A 25,049-nucleotide genomic window follows, 5' to 3' on the forward strand; every position below is an offset into this window, starting at 1 on the left:
GTATGCTCCACTAAAGATATCTATACATTTCATTTCTTATGAAATTAGTTTTATTATATCAATAATCGTAACATAAAAAATCTGAAACCGGTCGTTTTGACTGGCCATGGTAGGTTTAGTGTTAAAAAGAATGACGTAAGATGCATATTTGTTAAACTTTGTTAAAAATCTTCACGAGTGTGACTTAGCTTCTATAGATTGCAATTGATGTATAAAAATTTTATTTTGCGTAAAGATCCGATGTCCACTCGTAACAGTTATCGATGAGGAGACTTCATTTGAATCGCTCATAACAGTTTTCGATGAGAGCAATTTATTTCGAGTGCTCTTAACAGCTATTGATGAAGAAAATTTGTTAATAGTTATAATTGAATAGTACAACTCCATTAAATAACGAACAATAAATTATTTGTAGTCGGTGAACAGAGTAGTCGGTGAACAATGACAGTTAACAAAAAACTTTATGTTGTTCTTATGGTCAATTGATTCGTCTTGTTATAAGAAATCTTTTCAATGATTTTTCAATGTGTGGAACAGGGCAAGTGAAAAAATTCGATCATCGATAACTGTTATAAACTTTTGAACTGTGATGAACTTTTCTCATTGATAACTGTTATAAAATAAAAATAAATAAAAATTGTCTGCATGGATCGCAAGAAATAGAAACCAAATGGAATTTGGTTATTTCTTCCATTAATGGGTTTAATAGAGGAGAAACCATATATTGACACCTTCAATTTTTTTAACATTTCAACAATTATGAACTTCGTACACTCAATTTTACTATAAACGCATAAAAATCCGCAGTCTAGTTATGGAATGAATTTCTCTCAGCGATAACAGTTATCACGGAGGATACCAATTTTTTGACACACATGACTGTTACTTGTAACCAAAAAGTTAAAAAACCGATATTTTTTCATCATTTTGTTCCTTCTTCTTTTTTATATTTTTCCTTGATTACACTGTCCAACACAGTGTGTCCAGACAGGGATAATCGAAAAGGAATCGGGGGGAATACAAGTACCCCCTCTCCGATGACCAGAGTAATATGTGACACGTTGCGCGACGAGAATAGAGTGAGGCAGAGTGACGCGAATGGAAGACATGTTGCGCGTGCGCGATAGGGACTGAACGGTGGAATAGGATAGTGGAAGGGGATAAGGTGGAGAGCCTGGAAGGGGAAAAGATGTTGGTTTCAACATGAATCTGGCCATACTGGTCCAACACCAAATTTATTCCACAACTACTTTTTAAACATGTTTAAACAATCATAATGTATTAATATTGGATATCACTGTATTCGGGAAAGTCTACAGAATCTTTTGCTGCAATGAACAATTCAATACCTTTTATAATAACATCACAATATTTGTTTAAAGTTGAAAAATATGTTTTTTTTCAAAACCATGTTCCTCAAAAACTGTGCGTATAGGAGAAAAATTAAGGACAGATTCGGAATCACCGCAAAAAACTCTATAAGAGGGACCCAACAGTAATTAGGGAACATAAAGAAAGTTGAAATTTGTTGGACAGTGTTATCTTTTTCAACAATAATCAACATTTTATGAACGACCTTTATCGTAGCAACTTTATCGTTTAAAATTTATTTTAGCAAAGAAATAATAATGAAGCAATAAATCAGTAATCAAGCTTTTAGACTTTATTTTCTGCATAACAATAGATCTATTCTCGTCCGAGTAATCATAATTCCTGTTTATATCGAGAATTCTTGGAAAATCACGACTATTCAGAATCTTTCGATGGCGAACCTTCCATTGTAATATGTAAAAATGCTTTTAGCCGCGTCAGGTGCGGTAAGCGTTAAAGGGAAAAGGAGAAAAACGCGCCAAATATTCATCTTAATTAAATTCCTCGCACGTCCAGTTACACGGGGATCGCTCAGTTTCATCTTACTCGAAAAATGTCGATTTATTGGAGTGACGTAACGCGCGCAATTCCTCTTTTCTGTCAGAACCATGTACCTCGGATGGCATGCCTACACGCAACACATAATATGTAATACGTAACATCTTCGGGGATTGTGAATGCCCGACGGAAGCTCCATGTCTCTGGGCATAAATTTAGTGGCAGCTTTAACGTGTTATATATCGTTGAACGAAGTTAGCGAGTATTTATGCAAACACAACGTTACATTCGCGCGGCAATGTGTCAAGTGCGTCGCGAAAAATTTTCTACGAACAATCTCGGGGCGACTAGGACTAGTTGACAGAGTAGGGCAATAATCAACTAATATTTAAAAATAACTAATAGTCTTTTTGAATGTTAGTCATAGCAAAATAGTGATTAGTCAAAACTTTTTGATTAGTTAGTGATAACTAGACTGCGGATTTTATGGATTTATGACAAAAATGGACACGTACAATTTAAAGCAGTGGACATGTTAAAAATATTTAAGGACTTCAACGTATTTGTTTCAGCTTAATAGAATAATTAAAAGGAGAATACAATTTTTATTTGGCTCCTGTGTCCTGCAATCAATGCAAACATTTTTTATTTTGCATAGAGATCCGCAGTCTAGTAATAACTAAATGGCAAATAATTAGTCACAGCTCTAAGTAATCGTTAGCTATTGCTCATTAGTGAATTAGTAGTTGATGATCAGTCATCAATCTTTAGTCATCAGTCATCATTAATATTATTAATTAGTTATCACTAACTAATCATAAAGTTTTGACTAGTGACTATTTTGCTATGACTAATATTCAAAAAGACTACACTGTCCAACTTTCAACTTTTTTTATGATTTCAATATACTGTTGGGTCCTTCTTATAGAGTTTTTTGCGCTGATTCCGAATCTGTCCTTAATTTTTCTCCTATACGCACAGTTTTTGAAAAACATGGCTTTGAAAAAAAACATATTTTTCGACTTTAAACAAATATTGTGATGTTATTATAAAAGATATTGAATTGTTCTTTACAGCAAAGCAAAGCAAAATATCTTCGCCCGACATGAATTTCCGCCAGTGGCGCGCGGGACGGGATACGGCGCAGCGACGGGATACGGAGCGGCGAACGACCGTTCTGGTGTTGAGCGCCACTGGTGACAACTCATGTCGGGCGAAGATATTTTGCTTTCTGGTTCGAAAAAAACGTCGACGTTACAAACTTGAAAGGGTGGTTTCTCAAGATAAAAGTCTGCTGTATCGCGTGATATAATTCGATTTTCCGCTGGACCCTTATTTTTTGAGATAAATTGAGAAATATCCTCAAAAATTGGTGCAAAAGTGGTGTCTCTCCGTCTTTAATCATTGTTTAAACATGTTTAAACAATCATAATGTATTAATATTGGATATCACTGTATTCGGGAAAGTCCACAGAATCTTTTGCTGTAAAGAACAATTCAATATCTTTTATAATAACATCACAATATTTGTTTAGAGTTGAAAAATATGTTTTTTTTTCAAAGCCATGTTTTTCAAGAACTGTGCGTATATGAGAAAAATTAAGGACAGATTCGGAATCAGCGCAAAAAACTCTATAAGAAGGACCCAACAGTATATTGAAAACGGTGTTGGACAGTGCTATTAATCGTTTTCAAACATTACAATAGTAGATTATTGCTCTACTCCGCTAGTTGACTAATGAGTATACTGCGGATCTTTATGCATTTATGTGGTTTCTGAAAACTTTCCAAGAAAGATAGAATATAATATTCGACAGAATTTAGTAAAATTTTTGTTTATTTTAGATTTGCAGAGCTTACTACCACTGGAAATAAGAATCTATTTCATTCCACTTTCTTAAAATTCGTCTACAAAAATTGAACATTGCGTACACATCCGCAGTCTACCAATGAGGTTAGTCGACTAATCCATTCGAATTGTAATACTATAAATCAAATTGTGATGATCACGGCGCACAGGTTTGATCAATGATGAAACACAGCAATTTTGCAAATTAATTAGAAACTCTACGTTTCGATCCTGATGTGGATCTTTTTCAAGAGTAAACTTTTGCGTTTGCTACAACAGAGAAATTACATTTGAAAATTATTAAAGTGAACTGTTTTTATGCCGGTAGACACTGAACTGTGAGTTTCAAGTGTAATTTCTCTGTTGTAGCAAACGCAAAAGTTTACTCTTGAAAAAGATTCACATCAGGATCGAAACGTAGAGTTTCTAATTAATTTGCAAAATTGCTGTGTTTCATCATTGATCGAACCTGTGCGCCGAGATCATCACAATTTGATTACCAAAATTACGATCGATAATCACATTTAAAGTAATACTATAAAGTAGATGATGCTGCTTTCCGCGATATTGAAACATAAGGATCGACTGCCCACGTCCATAAATGCATTTAGGAATTTCCTCTCGTAAAATGTTTATTGTAATGTTTCTTCGTAACACCCTACCTAGTTATGTAGAAAGGTTATTTAAGATTACTATATATGTAATAATATAAACTTTCTTGAAGCGAGCGAAACGTTTTAAATTATAATTATCACTGTTTAACAGCCAATAAACGTTTTGATTCTCACTGTGCGATTCTTATAGTTTTTCGCGCTGATTCCGAATCTGCTCTTAATTGTTCTCCTAGACGCACAGTTTTTGAGAAATTTGAGTTTGAAAAAAGACATATTTTTCAACTTTAAATAAATATTGTGACGCTATTATAAAATATATTGAATTGTTCTTTGCAGCAAAGGATTCTGTAGACTTTCCTGTATACAGTCATATCCAATATTAATACATTACGATTGTTTAAACATGTTTAAACAATCTTGCACCAATTTTTGAGGATACATTTGAATTTATCTCAAAAAGTAAGGGTCCAGCGGAAAATCGAACTATACAAGGCAATAGACCAGACTTTTATCTTGAGTAACCAGTGGTTACTAACCACCCTTTCAAGTTTGCAACGTCGACGTTTTTTTCGAACCAGAATGCAAGATATCTTCACCCGACATAAGTGGCGCCAGTGGCGCTCACCATGATTGCGTTGGTTCGACGCAATACGTCGTGGCTCGGCCGGTACCACTTGCACGCTGGTGGTGACCGTAGAAACTTTTATTTTGGTTATTAGAACTAATCGCTCCAAAAAACAAAAAATTTCGTAACACTAACGCAGGCACCTCTTTTAAATTTTTAATAGTGGGTAGAAATAAAAAAAAGAGAGCCAACAACACGTGGTGTTCCCAGGCGGTCACCCATCCAAGTACTGACCACGCTCAGCGCTGTTTAACTTCGATGATCGGACGAGAATCGGTTTATTGCAACGCGATATGGTCGTTGGACATTTTTGCAGCATAACTAATTCGTATAGTAGAGTCTCCTTGTTCTTTCGTTTACTTTACAATCAACCCTTGATCGCAATGTCGGTGACATTTTCAGCGAATTAAAAATTTTACACTTACCGACGACAGTTTTCTTACGGTATATAGTCCAGTCGATGAATGCTCATAAGGGAGGCGTAGAGGGAAATGGAAGGAACACAATTTTTAACTTTGGGACTTTGGACCAGTTAGGAGGTAAACATACTAAAAGTCCCTACTCCTAGGAGTGAGCGGGCTACAGGGGAGCACGTAGAAGTCACCTTTTTCGGTTTTCCGCTTATATCTCGGAAACTATGCGTCCTAGCGATAAGACCATCCTACACAAAATTAAAGGTGACAAAATGTGCCATAAGATTGACTACATTCAGTTTTTCGCTATCTCGCATAGTTTACGAGATATGCGCACTCAAAGTTCACTAATTGTGAAAAAGAAATTTTTGCCTTATTTGACTAGCTAACTCTTCAGCACAATTAGTGAACTTTGAGTGCGGACATCTCGGAAACTATGCGAGATAGCGAAAGACTGAATGCAGTCAATCTTATGGCACATTTTGTCACCTTTAATTTTGTATAGGATGGTCTTATCGCTAGGACGCATAGTTTCCGAGATATAAGCGAAAAACCGAAAAAGGCGACTTATACGTGCTTCCCTGCACCCCGCTCTACACCTAGGAGTGGGGACTTTTAATATGTTTACCTCCTACCTAGTCCAAACAAAGACCCAAAGTTAAAAATTGTGTTCTTTCCATTTCCCTCTACAACTTTTCGTTGACTGGACTATTATTGCAACGTGATATGGCCGTTGGCTATTGCTATAGCATAGCGTAACTAATTCATAAAATAGCGTTTTCATTCTTAAATTTATTTTAGGATTAAACGTAGAACAATAACAAAATGCCGGTTACATTTTCGGCGTATTCAAATTGCTACATATACACTTAGAAAACATACACCGTAAAAAGACTGTCGTCAGTAAGTGTGAAATCTTGAATTCGCTGGAAGTGTCACCGACATTGCGATCAAGAATAAGAATAACAGAATAACAGTTATTCTAAAATTTTCTACGATAAAAATCATTTTAAAAAAAGTTGATTATTATTGAAATTTAAGATAATGTACACAAACTATAAAGAAAAAAATTCGAAGAACAAAACGATTAAAAAATATCGATTTTTATACTTATTGGTTACAAATAACAGTTATTGGTGTCCGAAAAATTGGATCGTCTTCGATAATTGTTATCGACGAAGAAAAACTGTTTCGATCGCTCAAAGCAGTTATGATGAGAGAAATTTATTTCGGTCACTCATAACAGTTATCAAATTAATTTTCGAATTTTTGTTCACTTTTAACGAACAACGTAATGTTGCTATTTCGATTGATTGTGTTCTCTTTTCACGGGTCTCTGTTTTTTAAATAAACTCGTGGCAAGTTACGACGTTATTAAATTCCATTTATAGTATCGAGTATATGTACATATGACGTATTAATTAAAAATTGTGTACCTTTCATCGGCAGGAACGCACGATTGGATTGCTTCCGTTGATTTAAAACGAATCCAAATATTTTTCTAAGAAACTACATCAGCAGTCGTTTAAATCAAGTTCGGGAACACGGTATTGAATTTATTTAATTCTGGGTATAGCACGAGGGTAATCAATTTTGTACAAACTGCTCTCCGTTTCAATTGCGGATGTCATGTCAGTGTTAAATTTAGTGCGTTAAGCGGACTTTATTTAAAACGCTGATTCTTGTTACAAAACGATTCGCGTACCGTTTAAATATCGTCAGACATATTTCAGTTGATGCTTTTCAGATTATATCGTCCGATGACTTGTCTCTCCTCTTAGCCATCTTGCTTGTAAGTATTTATAAGCAAATATTCGTTGTTATAATTAGACCGCGGATCTTGATGCAAAATAAAAATTGTCTGCATCGATTGCCAGAAATAGAAACTAAATTGAATGTTACTTCTTCCCTTAAGAGGACCTTACGCTTTCTTGGTCGAAAATTTAAATAATTTTTATGGGACTGACAAAGTAATGAAAACACGTTTTAAGACCGTACTTTTTTTGACATATATCTTAAGTCTTCAAATACAAGAAAAAAGAAAATGATTTTTTTATAGGGGTTTTTTGCAGCCTCATGGAAGTCATTTAAAAAATTTTATCTGCTGGCATGCACGATTGCGGCTCACTGGAAAAAAATAACTATCCTGAGAAAAAGTATGACGATGGCCCCAGTATAGACTACGATTATTTTGTTCGATCAAAAATTGACCAAATGGTAGACCTCCAAAGTTGAAGTTAACGGAGAAACCACATTTTCTTGAAATTGTGAAAGTGTAACGAATTTTCTTAAAGTTCAAAAACGTTCATACCATAATCTCCCTATTTTTCCCATATTTTGCCATTTCAGCTTTAATTTTTAAAAAATTTCATTGCTCTACCTCATTTCTATCGAAAGTTCTTTGATTTTGAATCGAGTTAGGTCAAATTTACCCACTGTGCACCGTGCCGGGATTCAAATGCGCGCTGTCTAAAGATTCCGACTTTCCGATTCATGCTTCCGAAACTTCGGTGACGTGAAAATCGAAGGAACGCGTCGGCGTCGCACAGTGGAGTATTTGGCCCGAAAAGCTGGCCAAAAGTCAATTAAAAAATTTTGTCTACAATATACAATTTTTGCATTTTGAGATAGTTAAATATATATAGAATGATATTGCAATACCTTTTATTAAATTTTATTCCCTCATGAAGTGTTATGCTTCATCAAAGATGGAGAGTTTTCGTAGTTCTGTTTCTCTCAACTAGTCTCTGTATTACTGTGCGCTCGTTAATGATTTTTCTACACCGCAAAGAAGTGAATGCCAACTTTTCCCTTTACAGATGTTTTTTAGGTAAGTATGTACTTTACTTTCATTTAAAAATTATGCGCTTTTTTACTTGTGTTTTTGAGATTAGTGCTGTTAAAAACTGACCAATAATTCAGTGAAGTACATTAGAATTGAAATGCAATTTTAGTATGCTTCCAAGTGCGTCCAAGTGCTTGTTTTGGTGTCATTAGACGCGCCAAGGTTTCTAGTTTATTACATGAAAAAATTGGTTGCCCCTTCGTGCCACTGCGAATTTCCAAACGGTTTTTGTGGCAACGCTCGATACAATGTAGATCAAGGATGAGCAACCCGCGCGACGGGCCTCTTCACGCGCGAGCGTCGCGGCCCGCCGCACTTTCTCGTGCGGCCCTTTAAAGATCTTATTACATTTTGACTTTTAAAAATTACTACAGTGTCCCGCAGCCTCATTGTACCTAAATAAATTTCAAAATGTTGACATACATAATTTCTATTAAAATTACATGAATTTAGAAAAATTCCTGTGCGAGTTGCTGTGTCGTCTATATCTGCAAATATAAACCAATTGATAGCAAAGAAACAATGCCAAAATACACATATATAAGTTTAGTATAGTTTATGTTGCGTTTTCACCCGAAACATTACAACTTTTAATTTCAGAGCAACAAGAATTTAATACAAGTAGTAGAGACATAGAAGACGATTCAGAAATAGATGAGTAAGAATGAATGTAATATGTTAAAATGAAATAATATAAACAAAAATATATTTATACAGAATTATAAATTTGTTTGCAAAGTTTCTATTCCTTGGGTAAATTTTTTTGAATTGCAGAATAATAATGGCATTATTTTATTCGTAAGAGCTCTTAGCGTAATAAAACCAAATAAAATAATTTTGTTTTAAAAAATGGTTCCAACAAAAGTTGAACAGTGTTCCAACATCTACAAACTTCGATGTATAAAATTTCGACAATATTTTTTTTATAACAATTAATCAAGGTCACTTTGATTTTTTAAATGTTAAAATGTATTTTTTATTTCATAATGGTGTAGCTAATTTTGAGACGAATTCAACGATATATAATATTATGACCTTGAGACCATAAATAACGTTGCAATAGTTTTGGCCAGCTTTTTGGGCCAAATACTCCACTGTGCGTCGATCAGTCGAGCAGGTAGTTCACACGGACAGAGTAGAGATACGCTTGTGTGTTTAGCGCGCGTGCAATCGAACAGGCACTCACGCGGGCAGAGTAGAGGTACGTTCGTGTGTAGCGCGTGCGCAGTAGAAGCAACGTGGCGAGGACGGTACGTCAGAGTGGGGGCCCAACCGGCCGAGCCACCGCGCCTGAGGGGAAAGGTCCTCGCGTCCACTCATTGCAGCCGAATATTGCAAAATCATTGCTCGGAAACGTAAAAGAACGACTTTTGAAACAAACAGCGCGCTAGATTGATCTTTTATCTAGCGATTTTGACTAATAAAAACCCCCGTCTTTGCATTATCGAGAAATCAGAACCCATTTCCCTGATCCTAGCAATTCTTGCGTACGTATACGTGGTCTAGCGGTGTGTGAGTGTACTCTAGCGGTGTGTGAGTGTTCACTAGGGTGGACCTTATTTTTTGACCAACGAATTTTTTTCACGACGCCCCCCAGAATGGTTCTCTTTGGTGAGAAAAAAATTTGTGCAAAATTTAAGATCGATCGGATAAAAGGATCACGTGGCGCATTTAAATTAAAAATTTTGAAAATTTTGAAATTCATCGTAACTATAAAGTATTATATATCGTTGGATTTTTAATTTTTTTCTAAATAAGAATATGGAAAAATTATATGACCTTAATTTTTAAAAAAATAACGATGACCTTGAAATTTCGAAAATTTGATTTTAAAAAAAATTTTTTTTATGCCATTATATTTACCATATTGAACAATGCAACTTTTTCCTCTGACATTTTTTCGTAGAACCACAAATAACAGATATTTAAACATATCCATTTATTACCTATGACCGAATATAATTTATTACGTTACCTCCAGATGTACCCCGTGGACCTTAAGTCCACTTTTTTACAATTTTACCTATCTTGAAATTCATAAGCGCACACCCGGGAAACAGATGTAAACCCTCGTTAAAAATTTTATAACAACCCGTACTTAAACTCCCACTCCTATTCCTACTCCTATCCTTACAAGTTTTTCCACCAATTACTTTCAACTCCATCAACCAATCATCACGCTTTTTCAAACAAACGACATCCACACCGAAGTAAGATTTAGATGTATCAGAGAACCACCGATTAGATCTGTCTGAGCTAACGAACTGTAATCATCAGTATCAAGTAAGCGAACATACAACCTCAAGTGTTGTCTTTGATCAACTATCACCTCAACTTACAAAATCGGATTCGTGATCATCGTCGTTCAATCCAGATTTGGCAGACGCGAGACGTTACAGTAGTCATACAGGAAGACTACTCAATTTCTATATAAATTGAGAAGCCCAATGGAGAGTAGAAGTCGCGAAAAACTGTTCTTATTAGAACATGATGAAAATCAGATAATTGACGCTAAGTTGCCATCGAAACGACAAGTTTTAGGAGTGCTATTTTATAATTTGCGGAAAGTGAAATTGAACCTTCGGTCTAGTGCACACCTTGTTGTTAAAGAAGTGGAGGTGTTGTGGGAAAAGACCAGAATTCCAGTTCAGTTAAACAGTCGCTGCGTCGAGAAATTGGAGTCATTATACCACAAGTGAAAGGTCTTACAAAAGAGTTGTAAACGACGATCCCAGATACAAGATCAACAGGAACAAGAGTTTCTTGATCAAATAGTGATCTTTTAGTAGCGGCGATTATTATAAAAAATTTGTCATTTTACCAACTAATGTGGCCGATCACATGCAAGAGGACATTTCAGGTTTTATATCAGACGAAAGTCGACAATTTTTTAGTAGATTTAATATATTGACAGAATTTTTAAAAAAAGATCCAGTAGTTTGGCAAGATGAAGATTCTTACAAACTAGGTTTAGATATAGTTAACGCTTTACCTGTGGTCAATGATTCGGCAGAAAGAGCCGTTAAGCTAATACAGGATTACATACAATCAAATTTTAGCTCGCAATGAGGAAGAAAAGCAGTTGGTACTGCAAATGGTAAAAGATTACCGCCAGCAATATCCTGACGCAACGAAAACAACAATAGCGAAAAACATGTAAATCGAACGTCGAGGGTCCGCAGCACAGGCGAACCACACAGCAACCTTCCTCCCAGGGAAAACCCAGAGGGGTAGCGTCATAAAATACGCTGGCAGCGCGGGTCCTAACAGCCACTTCGGGTCTGAGGACCCGTTCTTCCAGTGACTTGTCAAGTTTGGATTCTCTCTCTAGATTTTGTATTGTTTGTCTGTTCATTTAATAAAATGCATTCTTGGCGAGCGGCTTCACCATTGATCGGCGTATTATTTGGTGACCCGCTCTGTCCTTGCCATCTTAAAAGCGGATAGTCTTACATTAGAATATAAGAAATAGTTCCTTATCACTATTCTGTAGAATATATTCAAAATATTCATTCACATGTATAGTACAATAGTACAATACAAAATGACATATCTCTGTTATTTGTGGTTATACGAAAAAATGTCAAAGGAAAAAGTTGCACTGTTCAATATGGTAAATATAATGGCACAAAAAAAATTTTTTTTTAAAATGAAATTTTCGAAATTTCAAGGTCATTGTTATTTTTTTTAAAATTAAGGTCATATAATTTTTCCATATTCTTATTTAAAAAAAAATTACAAATCCAATGATATATAATACTTTATAGTTACGATGAATTTCAAAATTTTCAAAATTTTCAATTTAAATGCGCCACGTGATCCTTTTTTTCGATCGATTTCAAACTTTGCCCAAATTTTTTTCTCACCAAAGAGAACCATTCTGGGGGGCGTCGTGCTTTGTATCTCGATAAAAATTTTTCGCCAAGTATAGCTTAGGTCCACCCTAGTGTTCACGCGCGACCGTCATCTGCTAGGAGACGGCCCCCTTAATATTGGACGATCCCAAGCAATAAATGTTTACTATTATTTTTACTATATTCCATCCGGAATGTAAAAATAATAATAACACTTTGAAAATACAGCAAGGAGCATAACTGATTCAACACACTTTAAATCAGAATAACTTTTTTATGAATGGACCAAACGACTTCAATTTCTTTATAAGGCTAGAAGAATTAGCTTAGTAAATGACGTCTAAAAAATATTTTGAAAAAATGCATTTTTTTTACCTTTTATTTTTACTACCTTTTTAGCTGGGCCAATAACGAAAATTTGAAAGATGTGTTTGGTCAACTCGTATAAATTATATACGCTCTGAAAATTTCATTGGAATTGGTTAATTGGTTTACGAGTTACAAATGATCAAAAGTGGTAAAAAGGCCGAAAATCTTCAAAAATAGCAATTTTTACCACTTTTGATCATTTATAACTCGTAAACCAATTAACCAATTTCAATGAAATTTTCAGAGCGTATATAATTTATACAAGTTAATCAAACACTTCTTTTAAATTTTCGTTATTGGCCCAGCTAAAAAGGTAGTAAAAATCAATTTTTACTATTTTTTTTCGCAATTCCGACCAAATGCATTTTTTCAAAAATATTTTTTAGACGTCATTTACTAAACTAATTCTTCTAACCTTATAAAGAAATTGAAGTCGTTTGGTCCATTCATGAAAAAGTTATTCTGATTTAAAGTGTGTTGAATCAGTTATGCTCGTTAGTGTATATGTAAAATGTCATTGCAATAATTTTTTTTTAATTATACGATGAACAAAGAACAAAAAGAGTGTTTCTAAGAAAAAAAATTATTCGGTGCGGGATTCGCGATCAAGGACCAAAAACTTTGCAGCCGGAGACCTTACCACCTATGCCAACCGAAAGTGTTGGGAATTGTGCTCACATACATTGAAATATAACGTAAATAAAATGTTTTGTATTGCATTATTAAGTCTGTATATTATTTTTCTCAATATTACATAATGCATCTACAAAAAAGTAAAGAAGTATTAAAAGAATTGATTTTGATTTTTTTAACACCGATACAATTTATAAAAAATTCTGAAAGAAATAAAGGGCAATTGGTTCAATAATTTACCACTACTGAATTTTTATAAAACTGGTACCTCTACATCTTCAATACAAAATATGCATTTTATTCGAATGTTTGGAGATTAACAATTGTTTTAAACATGCTTGCATAATCCAAAAAATCTGAGAAAATCTCAGTCATGTGTGCTATTAGGTAGAATATTCATAAATTGTTTCGTAATTGTTTATTGAGCATGGTTTGACTAAAAATCGATTTGTGTTGGGGGCTCTCTGGACCATCTTATACCTTAAAAATCAACGAAAAAAATTATGTAAGAAATACAAAACATATTTTAGGATGACCCATTAAACCCGGGTTTTTAAAGAAAATTTTAGTCGAAATTTCGCTTCGATATCCTTTTTAGATTAAAAGTTATAGCAAAATGTGCACCGCGCCGCGCCGCCATGCCAGTGCGTCGGCCAAGAGGGCAAAAATCAAAAAATCAATATTTTTAAAATGTATATCTGTTTACATGAATCTATTTTAAAAATACCATTTATTCATGAACATTCGCCATAAAAAAACTGAACATCGATTGAAACAGAACATGTTCCTTCCGTCATAATCCGACACGTCAATTTTTGTTGTGTTATAATCTCAAGTACGCACATAAAAATTGAATAACGCGAAAAATTGAATAATTTGCGATGGATCATTTAGTTCAAGGTGTGTACTAGTTATTTTGGCTCCCTAGCGGTTTTTACAATTATTATTTATCGTATTTTATTGATTCAAAGTGATCCGTTTGTTAAAACGCGAAATCGAAAATTCTTATAACTTTAACTAAGCTTTTCGTAAAAAAGCTAAAACGTGTCTTGTGATTTTTGCTAGAAAATATTCGTAGGACTATTCTTTACCGAATTCTATAAAAATTTTCTGCCCGAGCTTGCTCCCCTAATTTTTAAAAATATTTATTTAGGAAGACACCCTGAAACCACGTACGCACAGATTTTCGAGAAATGGTTATTATTATCATTATTATTTATTATAAAATCGTACGAAAATAAACACGTTACTAAACAGTCGATTTTGACTTTTGTTTAACTTGTAGTAATACATACCCAACAAAAACATTCTGTAAACAGGAGCCAAGTTCTTATGGCCGTAAAAAGTTGTGAGATCAAACAAAATACGGCCAAGTTCGTTAGCTTAGAAATACCTCTTGCAATACTGAAAAAAGCGTTTGTAAAAATTAGTTTCAAAGAACGCTATTTATATATAATTTTTAATGAATTACATGAAGGGCTAAATTATTCAAACTTGGCCGTTACTTTTTAAACCAATGGCCATAAAAGGTGTTAGGTAGTGGCCAAGTTTGAATAATTTAGCCCTCCATGTGACTCTTTAAAAATTAAATAGCGTTCTTTTAAACTAATTTTTACAAACGCTTTTTTCAGTATTGCAAGAGGTATTTCTAAGCTAACGAACTTGGCCGTATTTTGTTTGATCTCACAACTTTTTACGACCATAAGAACTTGGCTCCTGTTTACAGAATGTTTTTGTTGGGATATAATATACAGGATACAACGGAGTATACATTTTCTACCTTTAAATATAAGAAATTTAAAAATATGCTAGGTGTCTTATTATTTTGTCGAGGACTGTATCTCCAGATTGCTGCTCATGCATTCGTGACTTCGGTAAAACGTGAGTGCCGAAGGAACGCATTGTGTCGAATAGGCAGCTCACACGGACAGACCAGAGGTACGCTGTACGGTTGTGTGTAGCGCGTGCACAGTAGAAGAACCGTTAGGAGCCGATGGTACGTCAGAGTGGGGGACCGAGCCGGCTGAGCCAGCAGGGGGGAAACGTCCCACGATTCTGGCATCACGGTCCGTGATTCCAGTAGTATTTCCAATCTCGTGCCGGCTAGACGATTTTTCGCTACCCTCTCGCATTTTATAAAATATTGAATGATGTCTGGTATGCTTGATCGGTTTAATTTCAACTTAGTTAATATCATGAACGCTAAGAAAGCGAACAGTGGTTTTCTGACTAAAGAAAGATACGATGACTTGTTAAAAAAAGTGAGTAACAGTAAAAACAAAACTAGTGGGAAAAAACCGGAAGATTATCAAAGACTGAAAAGATACGACGTGATGAAAGTAGGCAATGTCGAGAAACTGATCTTTCCCGTAGGCAAAAACACCTCGAATGTTAGATTTTACGTGTACTTCGAAGAACTTTTTACCATTATTCACGAGACACACTTATCGATAGGTCATGGTGGTAGAAACAGGATGTTAAAAGAACTTCAGAAAAAGTACAAAAACATTACTACCGAAGAAGTGATGATTTATTTAAATTTGTGTGAAAATTGTCAGAAAAGATCAAAGGTACCCAAGAAAGAGCTTGTTGTTCGGCCAATGGTCTCTCAAGAGATGAATTCAAGATGCCACGTAGACCTAATTGACATGAAGTCGCAGCCAGATGATGATTTTAAATTTATATTGGTCTACCAAGACCACTTGACGAAGTTCGTACAGTTGCGTGCCCTAAAACGCAAACGTGCAAAAGAGGTTGCACACAACCTAATTGATATTTTTACTATATTCGGAGCCCCCAATATACTGCACAGTGGTAATGGCTGTGAGTTCAGTAACAAAATCGTAGAAGAAGCTTGTGCAATGTGGCCGGATCTGAAAATTGTGCACGGAAAACCTAGACACAGCCAGACCGAAGGTTCGGTCGAGCGTGCAAACCAGGATATAGAAAATATGCTACGTTCTTGGTTGGAAAGCAATCAAACTAGTAAATGGTCCGAAGGGTTACGCTTTGTGCAACTTATGAAAAACAGGGCATTTCATGAAGGCATCAAATGTACTCCTTATGAAGCAATGTTTCACACGCCTGCGAAAGTAGGCTTGAAAACGTCTCTTTTCCCGAATCACTCTATCGAACATCTTAGAACCGAAGAAGAGCTTCAGGCTTTCATCAGGACAGTTTATAAAGATTCCGAAAACACCAACAGCGAAATAGAAGATGATCCTGATGTGGACGATAAAGATCCATTGCAAAATCACCCTCCACCTAAAGTTAGGTGTGCAAATAAGTTCGGTACCTCTTGAGCATACTTTTGATCTTTGTTTATAAAACCAAAGGAACACACGTTTTGTTTCGATGTAAAAACAAGGCAAACTTTGTAATTCTAAATGTCATAACTAGACTGCGGATCTTTATGCAAAATAAAAATATTGTGCAGCGATTATGGAAACCAGTAGTTACACAATATTTCATGAGGACAGTTTATAACGCTTCCGAAAACACGAACAGCGAAATAGAAGACGATTCTGATGTGGACAATAACGATCCATTGCAAAATCACCCTCCACCTAAAGTTAGGTGTGCAAATAAGTTCGGTACCTCCTGAGCATACTTTTGATCTTTGTTTATAAAAACAAAGGAATACACGTTTCGTTTCGATGTAAAAACAAGGCAAACTTTGTAATTCTAAATGTCATAACTAGACTGCGGATCTTTATGCAAAATAAAAATATTGTGCAGCGATTATGGAAACCAGTAGTCACCTTAAAGTTCATTTCACCCGTTAATAGTCTTTTTACGTTCAGAAGAACGTAACAATATTCATGGGTTTTTGTATATCCTGGACTGTTTTCCAACAGTTGGATGCCAACTTGCCTCGGCAACGCCGCAAGTCTTCAAACACGAGTAATTATTGATCTACCCTCGTACTATAATAACCGGCAATTATACGTAATCACCGGATTAATCACATTTACCGTAACGTAACATATACAGGGTGGCAATTATAAAGCGTTACACACGAATATCTCCAAAACTATTGATTATACGCAAAAATGTTTCCGGTGAAAGTTGTTCAGTACCGAGTAGTCCAGTCAATGAATGCTCGTAGAGGGAAATGGAAGCAACACAATTTTTAACTTTGGGACTTTGTTTGGACTAGTTGGAAGTAAACATACTAAAAGCCCCTTGGAAACTCCTAGGAGGTGAGCGGTGTACAGTTCCGCTTATATCTCGGTAACTATGTATTCTAGCGATAAGACCATTTTATACAAAATTAAAGCTGACAAAACGTGCCGTAAGATTGATTCTATTCAGTTTTTCGCTATCTCGTATAGTTTCCGAGGTATCCGCGCTCAAAGTTCACTAATTTTGAAAAAGAAATTTTTGCCTCACGTTTTTTGCCTTATTTGACTAGCTAACTCTTCAGCACAATTAGTGAACTTTGAGCGCGGATATCTCGGAAACTATGCGAGATAGCGAAAAACTGAACTGAATCAATCTTGTGGCACATTTTGTCAGTTTTAATTTTGTATAGAATGGTCTTATCGCTAGGATACATAGATTCCGAGATATGTATAAGCGGAAAACCGAAAAGGGGGACCTTCTGCGCCCCCCTGCACCCCGCTCATCTCCTAGGAGTGGGGACTTTTAATATGTTTACCTCCTAACTAGTCCAAACAAAGACCCAAAGTTAAAAATTGTGTTCCTTCCATTTCCCTCTGCAACTTTTCGTTGACTGGACTACGAGGGGGACATCATGTAGTGGGATTTTTATTTTTCCCGGTGGACACTCCAAGGTGAGGTAAAGGTCTTTCTTTTCATGTCTTTTTTTACCCACCATCAAATAGTGCGTTTTATGATGAGTTCAATGACCTATGACTCAAGGTCATTCAAGGTCAAACTTGCAGGGAAATGCAGAAAAGTTGTGATCGTTTTATTTGTATTTTAGTTCGTGTCTTCGAACTTTCACACTAAAACAATGACATGTGTTCAATATATCAGCATTACTCAGGACAACACAAAAGTCATTATCAATGAAATGAAAACAATCGTATTTATGTATTATTGTGCTTTTCTGCAAGATAGACAGTTTAGTTTCATTACTATTTGTGCTGAGGTATCCTTCGCTAAACGATAGTACTTAAATATGCGGTGAAAATGGAAATGTATCAAAATTGTTTCGATATGTTTATACAGTACTAGGAGAATGTAGGAAAAATTACAGAATGGCTGCTAATTTGGATGCACAACGATACCCAATGTTGAGCAAAGTTAGAGAATCATTTAAACAAAGAATTGTTAAGTGCATTGAAGTAATAGAGGTAATCATTTTGAACACATACTATAAACTAAAGTACAAATACAGTAATTCTTCTATCGAAGTCTCAACACCCGTGTTTTGAACGGACTTCGATAGAATAGGGTGGCTAAATTTTTATAACTGCGTCTACCGCCGAGACTTCAAACGACGAGCCGAACATAGAGGACAGAATGAAATAGGATCGCGTGGCCGAAGCGTGTCGCCGTCGCCGGCACAGTTTAGGGTCTTTTCCCACTAGACGCCTCCTCTGCCTACCTGCGCCATCGCTCCGTCCCCGTTTTGAGTTTCTTCTGTGTATTTCAATGGGACTGCGCCTACTATACCTGCGCCTGCAGGTATATGGCGCCATAGCAGGTATAGCAGGCGCAGTCCCATTGAAATACATAGAAGAAACCCGAAACGGAGACGGAGCGATGGCGCAGGTAGGCAGAGGAGGCGTCTAGTGGGCAAAGACCTTTAAAGGCCCGTGCGTCATCACAATGAAACACCAGGACCTCAGCTTCTTTATTTTCTATGATATCATTATGGAACTTCCACCAACATATTCGTGGCATTTCTCTGATTAAAATGATACCAAACACGATATAATTTGGGCAATATTTAGTGGTTTAATCGACGATGGAAGTTTCGAACGCAACGAAGAAGAGCGTATGAGAAAGAAAGAGACGCGGACAGTCGACGTCGCCGGAACAGTTCAAAGGCCCGCGTTGTCGCTGGTCTTCGTTGCCTTCGAAACTTTTACCGTCGATTAAACCACTAAATAACGTTGAAATTATATCGTGTTTGGTATCATTTTAATCAGAGAAACGCCAGGAATAAGCTAGTAAAAGTCCCATAAACCGATCATTAAAATTAAAAAGTTTGAGAACTCGATTCACTCGAGTCAATGTGTGTTGTTCACACCGATATACCCGAGCCGAGATCAATCATCGCTGCTCTACGGCGCGGCGCGCAGCGTTGGCCGGCAGTGGAGTGAGTAGGCACTAGACTCTGGACTTCGATAGAACAGGCGACCCAGGACTTCGATGGAAGAATTACTGTTGAACGATCGCACCTCTTACGCATTTCCCTGCAAGTTTGACCTTGAATGACCTTGAGTCATAGGTCCTGGAACTCATCTTAAAACGCACTATTTGATGGTGGATAGAAAAAAACATATCATTCCATTTAAAAAAAGAAAGTTGACCTTCATCTCACTTTGGAGTGTCCACTGGGAAAAATAAAAGTCCCACCACATGATGTGCCCCTCGATACTTAACAACTTCCATCTGAAACATTTTTGCGTACAATCAATATTTTGGAGATGTTCTTCTGTAACGCTTTATAATTGCCACCCGGTATACATACACATATGTATACATTCTATACTATACAGCAGGCATGCACAGCTCTTTGCTCTCAGAGCAGCTCCCATGTTCCCAAGTTGCTCCCCGTATGCTCTCAGAGCAGATCGGACGTATGGAAGGGGAACCCACTAAGCGTGACTTGTAAACAGAGCACGAGAGAAGACGAGTGGGAGGGGCGTGGGGAAGTGGAGAGCGCGCCGGAGTGGTCAGAGTACAACAACGTAGACGCCGCCCCCACTCTCATACGCTCTTCTTCTCGTCTTCTCTCGTGCTCCGTTTACAATTGGTTATTCCATACGTCCGAGCAAGGTCACTGCTCCGACCCTGCTCAGGAGCAGGGTCGATTGCTCCTGCTCCCAAATCGTCCACCTGTGCATGCCTGCTATACAGGATCGGGCAATAACTATGTCCACTTTAAATATCGCCGTTATTTGTAACAATATGAAAACATGTTATATACAAAACTTGCACAGTATAGAGAGGGACATATTGTGATACAAATATCTTCTGCGTGGATGGAGGAATTTAACAGATTTCAAGGTCATTTATATTTTATTTTTATCGCGATGTGATAGCCGGTGTTGAGACGACTTCAGCGAGTTATCATTGAAGGTCATGCAAGGTCAAATGTGGTAGTAAAACTAACTTTCGTACATTACAGGAGATGCTCAAAGTGATGACCGTTTGCGTCAATGCAAAGTTGCAATCTTTGTATTCGTTTCATGTCAATGTTACGAACTGATGAGATGTTTACATTTCCAGCTATATGCGATGTATTGCTACAACGTGGCATAATACGACATACGATAATACTATGACATAATACAGTATGTGCTAGAACAGGCCTGGCCAACCCAAATGGTTTCACGGACCACTTCCATGACGCGTAACATTACAGCGGGCCGCACTTTAGGTAAACATGCTGTTAAAAAATGTAATACAAATACAAAATGAATAAAACTTTATTGTTATACATCGCATTATAACAATGACACATGCAAATTTTCATTTACTTAATATTTTTGTATACATACAACGAAAAACAAAAGTTTCAATAGAAATATAAAATCGCCCGGCGGGCCGCGTGTTGGCCAGGCCTGTGCTAGAATAAGTTGAGAAACTGAAATAATTTACATCAAAGATGTCTTTGGTTAGAAACCGTGATGGAGTTCGCGGGTACACCCGCTACACCGGTTTCCCTGGGTGCCGTTGCGGGTGGGTTACTGCAGTGTTGGGACATATCCCAAGCCATATCCCAGGACCTATCCAGAACCTAGGACATATCCCAGCCTCATAAGGCGCGTTGCACGCGCGTGCGCGACCAAATGCAACGGCCGGAATGCTTCAAAACATCATTAAACCATGCGACACTATGTAGGTACCTTGGCCTTCGTGGGTTATTCCGAACAACTGTAATTGCTCTTCCCCAAAAACCCTGCGCATCCGGGACCTTTCCATAAAAAAAACATTTTGCGAAATTATGCGGAGTGACCAAGGTACCCCACCTTTGTACTTCACTGACGCTAGAACCCGCCCAATATCCCAACACTGGGTTGGTGTATGTACAGGATGCGGCGCAAATTAGTCCCCACGATTGTTCAGCCCCTTCGGATGGTCGGACAGAAAAATGTTTCTTGCCACAGTTAATCAGTATTTAACCAACAAGAAATTGCAATATTTTAAATTTTAAAAAAAATCAGTCCCTGTCATATCTTTTAATGGAACTGGGTATTTTCAACTTCATAATATTGTAGGCGACGTCGAAACCTGCTATACAATGACTTTCAGATGACCTTGAAAGATAATATCGCCATGAATCAATTGCCAGAATATTTGAAATATTTAATACTAAATATTAAATAACATTATTATTATATTATTATTATTATTTTTTATTATATTAATATTAATATTTTAATATTTAATTACATGTACACGTTTAACATTTGTGTTTTCAATCTGGCTCCGTATAGATTTGGTTTTTTGCTAGTTAAGTTCTGAAGCAATGGTTACGTTCATTTGTTTACCTTTAGAGGTAATGCGAGGCGTTGCTATTACGTACCGTCGAAATATTTCAAATATTCTGGCAATTGATTCATGGCGATATTTTCTTTCAAGGTCATCTGAAAGTCATCGTATAGCAGCTCGTTGAATTCGTTTCGACGTCGCCTACAATATTATGAAATTCAAAATACCCAGTTCCATTAAAAGATATGACGGCGACCTTGATTTTTTTGTTGAAAATCGATCTTTTTTAAAAATTTAAAATATTGCAATTTCTTGTTGGTTAAATACTGATGAACTGTAGTAAGAAACACTTTTCTGTCCGACCACCCGAAGGGGCTGAAAAATCGTGCGGACTAATTTGCGACGCACCCTATATGTATATCCCAGTCTTTCCCTTCAGGGAGGGCGGGGAATCCGTAATGAGTGATTGCCACAACGTCAAAATAAAAAAATGTTTTAATCAAGGTAGCTGTGAAGAAAAGAGATAAAAAGGGGTTAAAGTCAGAAAATTTCTGTGGTGTTCCCTTCCTCCTGCTGTCCTAAGCCCTGCTCATTTTGCTTATTGGTTGATCGAGAAATGCTGGTACAGTAAAGTCGCGAAATTTTTCCAACGACTGTGTTCTGCACGGAGAAATATCGTGTATGTACACTATTTTTTTTATGACTGCGTCTACCGCGCCGAGAGCACAATCGAAGCCGAACGTAGAAAAGGACAGCATGTAAATACGGATCGCGCGGCCGAAGCGTATCGGTGTGAACCACTACTAATCCAATTACAAAACTTCTTTATTTCTCATTATTTTTTTATGGGACTTTCACCAACTTATTTCTGGCATTTTTCTGATTAAAATGTCACCAAACACGATGTAATTTCAACTGTATTTAGTGGTTGAATCGACGATAAAATTTTCGAACGCAACGAGGAACAGCGAATGGGAAATTCTTTGAACTGTGCCGGCGACGGCGACTGTCCGCGGCGCGGCGTCTCCTTCTTTCGCATACGCTGTCCTTCCTTGCGCCCGAAACTTTCATCGTCGATTAAACCATGAAATACAGTTGCAATTATGTCGTAGTTGGTATCATTTTAATAGGAAAAATGCCAGAAATTAGTTGGAGGAAGTCCCATAAAAGAATAATGAAAAATAAAGAAGGTTTGTTATTGGATTAGTAGTGGTTCACACCGATATATCCGAGCCGCCATGCGGCGCACAGTGGGTAAATTTGACCTAACTCGATTCAGAATCAATTAACTTTCGATAGAAATGAGGTAGAACGATGAATTTTTTTTTAAATTAAAGCTGAAACTTTGTAGAATATGGGAAATATAGGGAGATTACGGTAGTAACGGTTTTTAACCTTGAGAAAATTCGTTAAACTTGCACAATTTCAAGAAAATGTGGTTTCTCCGTTACCACGGGCGGAAATTTTTTTTTAACATGCTATACATCATTTCCTGTAGATTTTTTCACGCTGATTTCAAATCTGTTCTCAAAATTTGTCTACGACCTCTGGTTTTTTCAAGAAATCGATTTTTGTGACAAGAAATTGATGAAATCATGTTTTCGTTGAAATGATTTCTTGTCACAAAAATCGATTTCTTGTGTGACGGTTACAGAACCGATCTTTTTCGACTTTCCCACGAAAATCGTAGTCAAGATCGTGTCTGGCAAGAAGCATCCCTAGATAACAGAATCGTATCTCGAGTCCCTTTTGACGAAGACCGAACTCTGGCTCGGTCTAATGGAAAATGACAAAAAACGAGAGTATGGCACTACGCGACTTTAGATAATTAATAGACCACCCCACTCATTTTAGGGGTATATAAACCCGTGCATTTATGCACTCGGGGGCTAGTACACCGGTAGACACGCATCGCGTCACGTCGTGCTGTATCTCGAGAAGTCAATTCCTAGTTAGATCGGACTAAAGTTCCCCTTCGAAACAACGTCAACCGTACAGATTCCGCGAGCTCGGTATTAAATCTGTTAGGCATTCCTTTACGATTGATTCGAGACCCCCGCATTGCCAGTGCGTTACAACCGTGCACTTAGTTAGGTAATTATTCAATTCTATTCTCTTTTATTAATTTCTTTCGCGACATATACACAATTGTAACACACGTCTTTAATTAGAATATATATATATATACATATATATATGTATATTTGTGTTCTTTGGTAAATTCTTGTAAACTCACTAAACCCATCGTTATCGTTCCTATATCCTAATCGAATAATTGAACGTTCCCACACGATACAATCTAACCGCTCGGATTGTATCAATTAGATTATACTTGTTACGAGGCCCACTAACAATTCCTACCAAAATCATCCAATTAGAGATTTATCCAACCTAGCGGCTCCCTGACAATCGTATCAGGTTCGTCCTCGCAATGTTCAATTCCTAGCGGCTCCCCAATTACACATTGGGTTCGTCCGCGCACTTACTAACAAATTAAAATCTTATTCCTTGCGTATAAACACCCTCGCCGGCCACTCAAGCTGCTCGCGGCCCTGGCTCGTAACACTTGAAAAAACCAGAGGTCGTAGACAAATTTTGAGACCAGATTTGAAATCAGCGTGAAAAAATCTACAGGAAATAATATATAGCATGTAAAAAAAAAATTTTCCGCCCGTGGTAACGGAGAAACTCAATTTTCTTGAAATTGTTAAAGTTTAACGAAATTTCTCAAGGTTAAAAACCGTTCGTACCGTAATCTCCCTATTTTTCCCATATTCTGCAAAGTTTCAGCTTTAATTTTTTAAAAAATTCATCGCTCTACATTATGTCTATCGAAAGTTCTTTGATTTTGAATCGTGTTAGGTCAAATTTACCCATTGTACGGTCTTGGCCGGCGCGGCGGTGAAGTGGGTAGGCACTGGATAAATTCTGGATAGAAGGTCGCAGAAAAATATCGCGACTTTACTGTAGGTAATGGGTCAAGCGCGCGGATAGAAAGAAGGTAAGAGAGAAATGATAGCGTTGGTTCTGAGTGACTTACCAAAACTCTTGGTTTGTAGTCTTTTGTATATTTCCCCGCTGCACTTTCGATGAACCATCCTGATCGCCGCCGCCTGGTATTTCTTCCAAAAGTTTCTTTCGCTTTCTGTCGATTCCTGAGAGCTCCTCCTTTCTTTAAGGATACTTTCCGGGACCTCGTCGTCGTCGTCCCTGCCGTCTGGCCTTCTCCACACATGGCTTTCCTCGAGGTCACCGATGTAAATCCATTCACTGCTCGTGTACGGCTCCACATAGCTGTCCTCGTCTTCTCGACCTGTTATTTTCAATGCAGAAGCAGGATGTCA

General features: G+C 36.9%; 1 protein-coding gene and 1 pseudogene across 6 annotated transcripts in view; both read right to left on the reverse strand.

The window, feature by feature from the left end:
- The window catches only part of LOC143211394 (uncharacterized), a 347,400-nt gene that overhangs the window by 63,171 nt on the left and 259,180 nt on the right, over nucleotides 1-25,049 (reverse strand). For 5 of the 6 annotated variants that reach the window (XM_076429033.1, XM_076429034.1, XM_076429035.1 and 2 more), the window contains one exon: nucleotides 24,746-25,018. In XM_076429033.1, the coding sequence (XP_076285148.1) occupies nucleotides 24,746-25,018 (273 nt within the window). Of the gene's footprint in view, nucleotides 1-18,781; nucleotides 25,019-25,049 lie in introns of those variants that run through there. The other variant, XM_076429036.1, reaches the window with a different exon arrangement.
- On the reverse strand, nucleotides 5,143-5,262 carry LOC143211711 (5S ribosomal RNA; annotated as a pseudogene).

Source organism: Lasioglossum baleicum, chromosome 8 (genome assembly GCF_051020765.1).
Source record: "Lasioglossum baleicum chromosome 8, iyLasBale1, whole genome shotgun sequence".
Lineage (NCBI taxonomy): Eukaryota > Metazoa > Arthropoda > Insecta > Hymenoptera > Halictidae > Lasioglossum > Lasioglossum baleicum.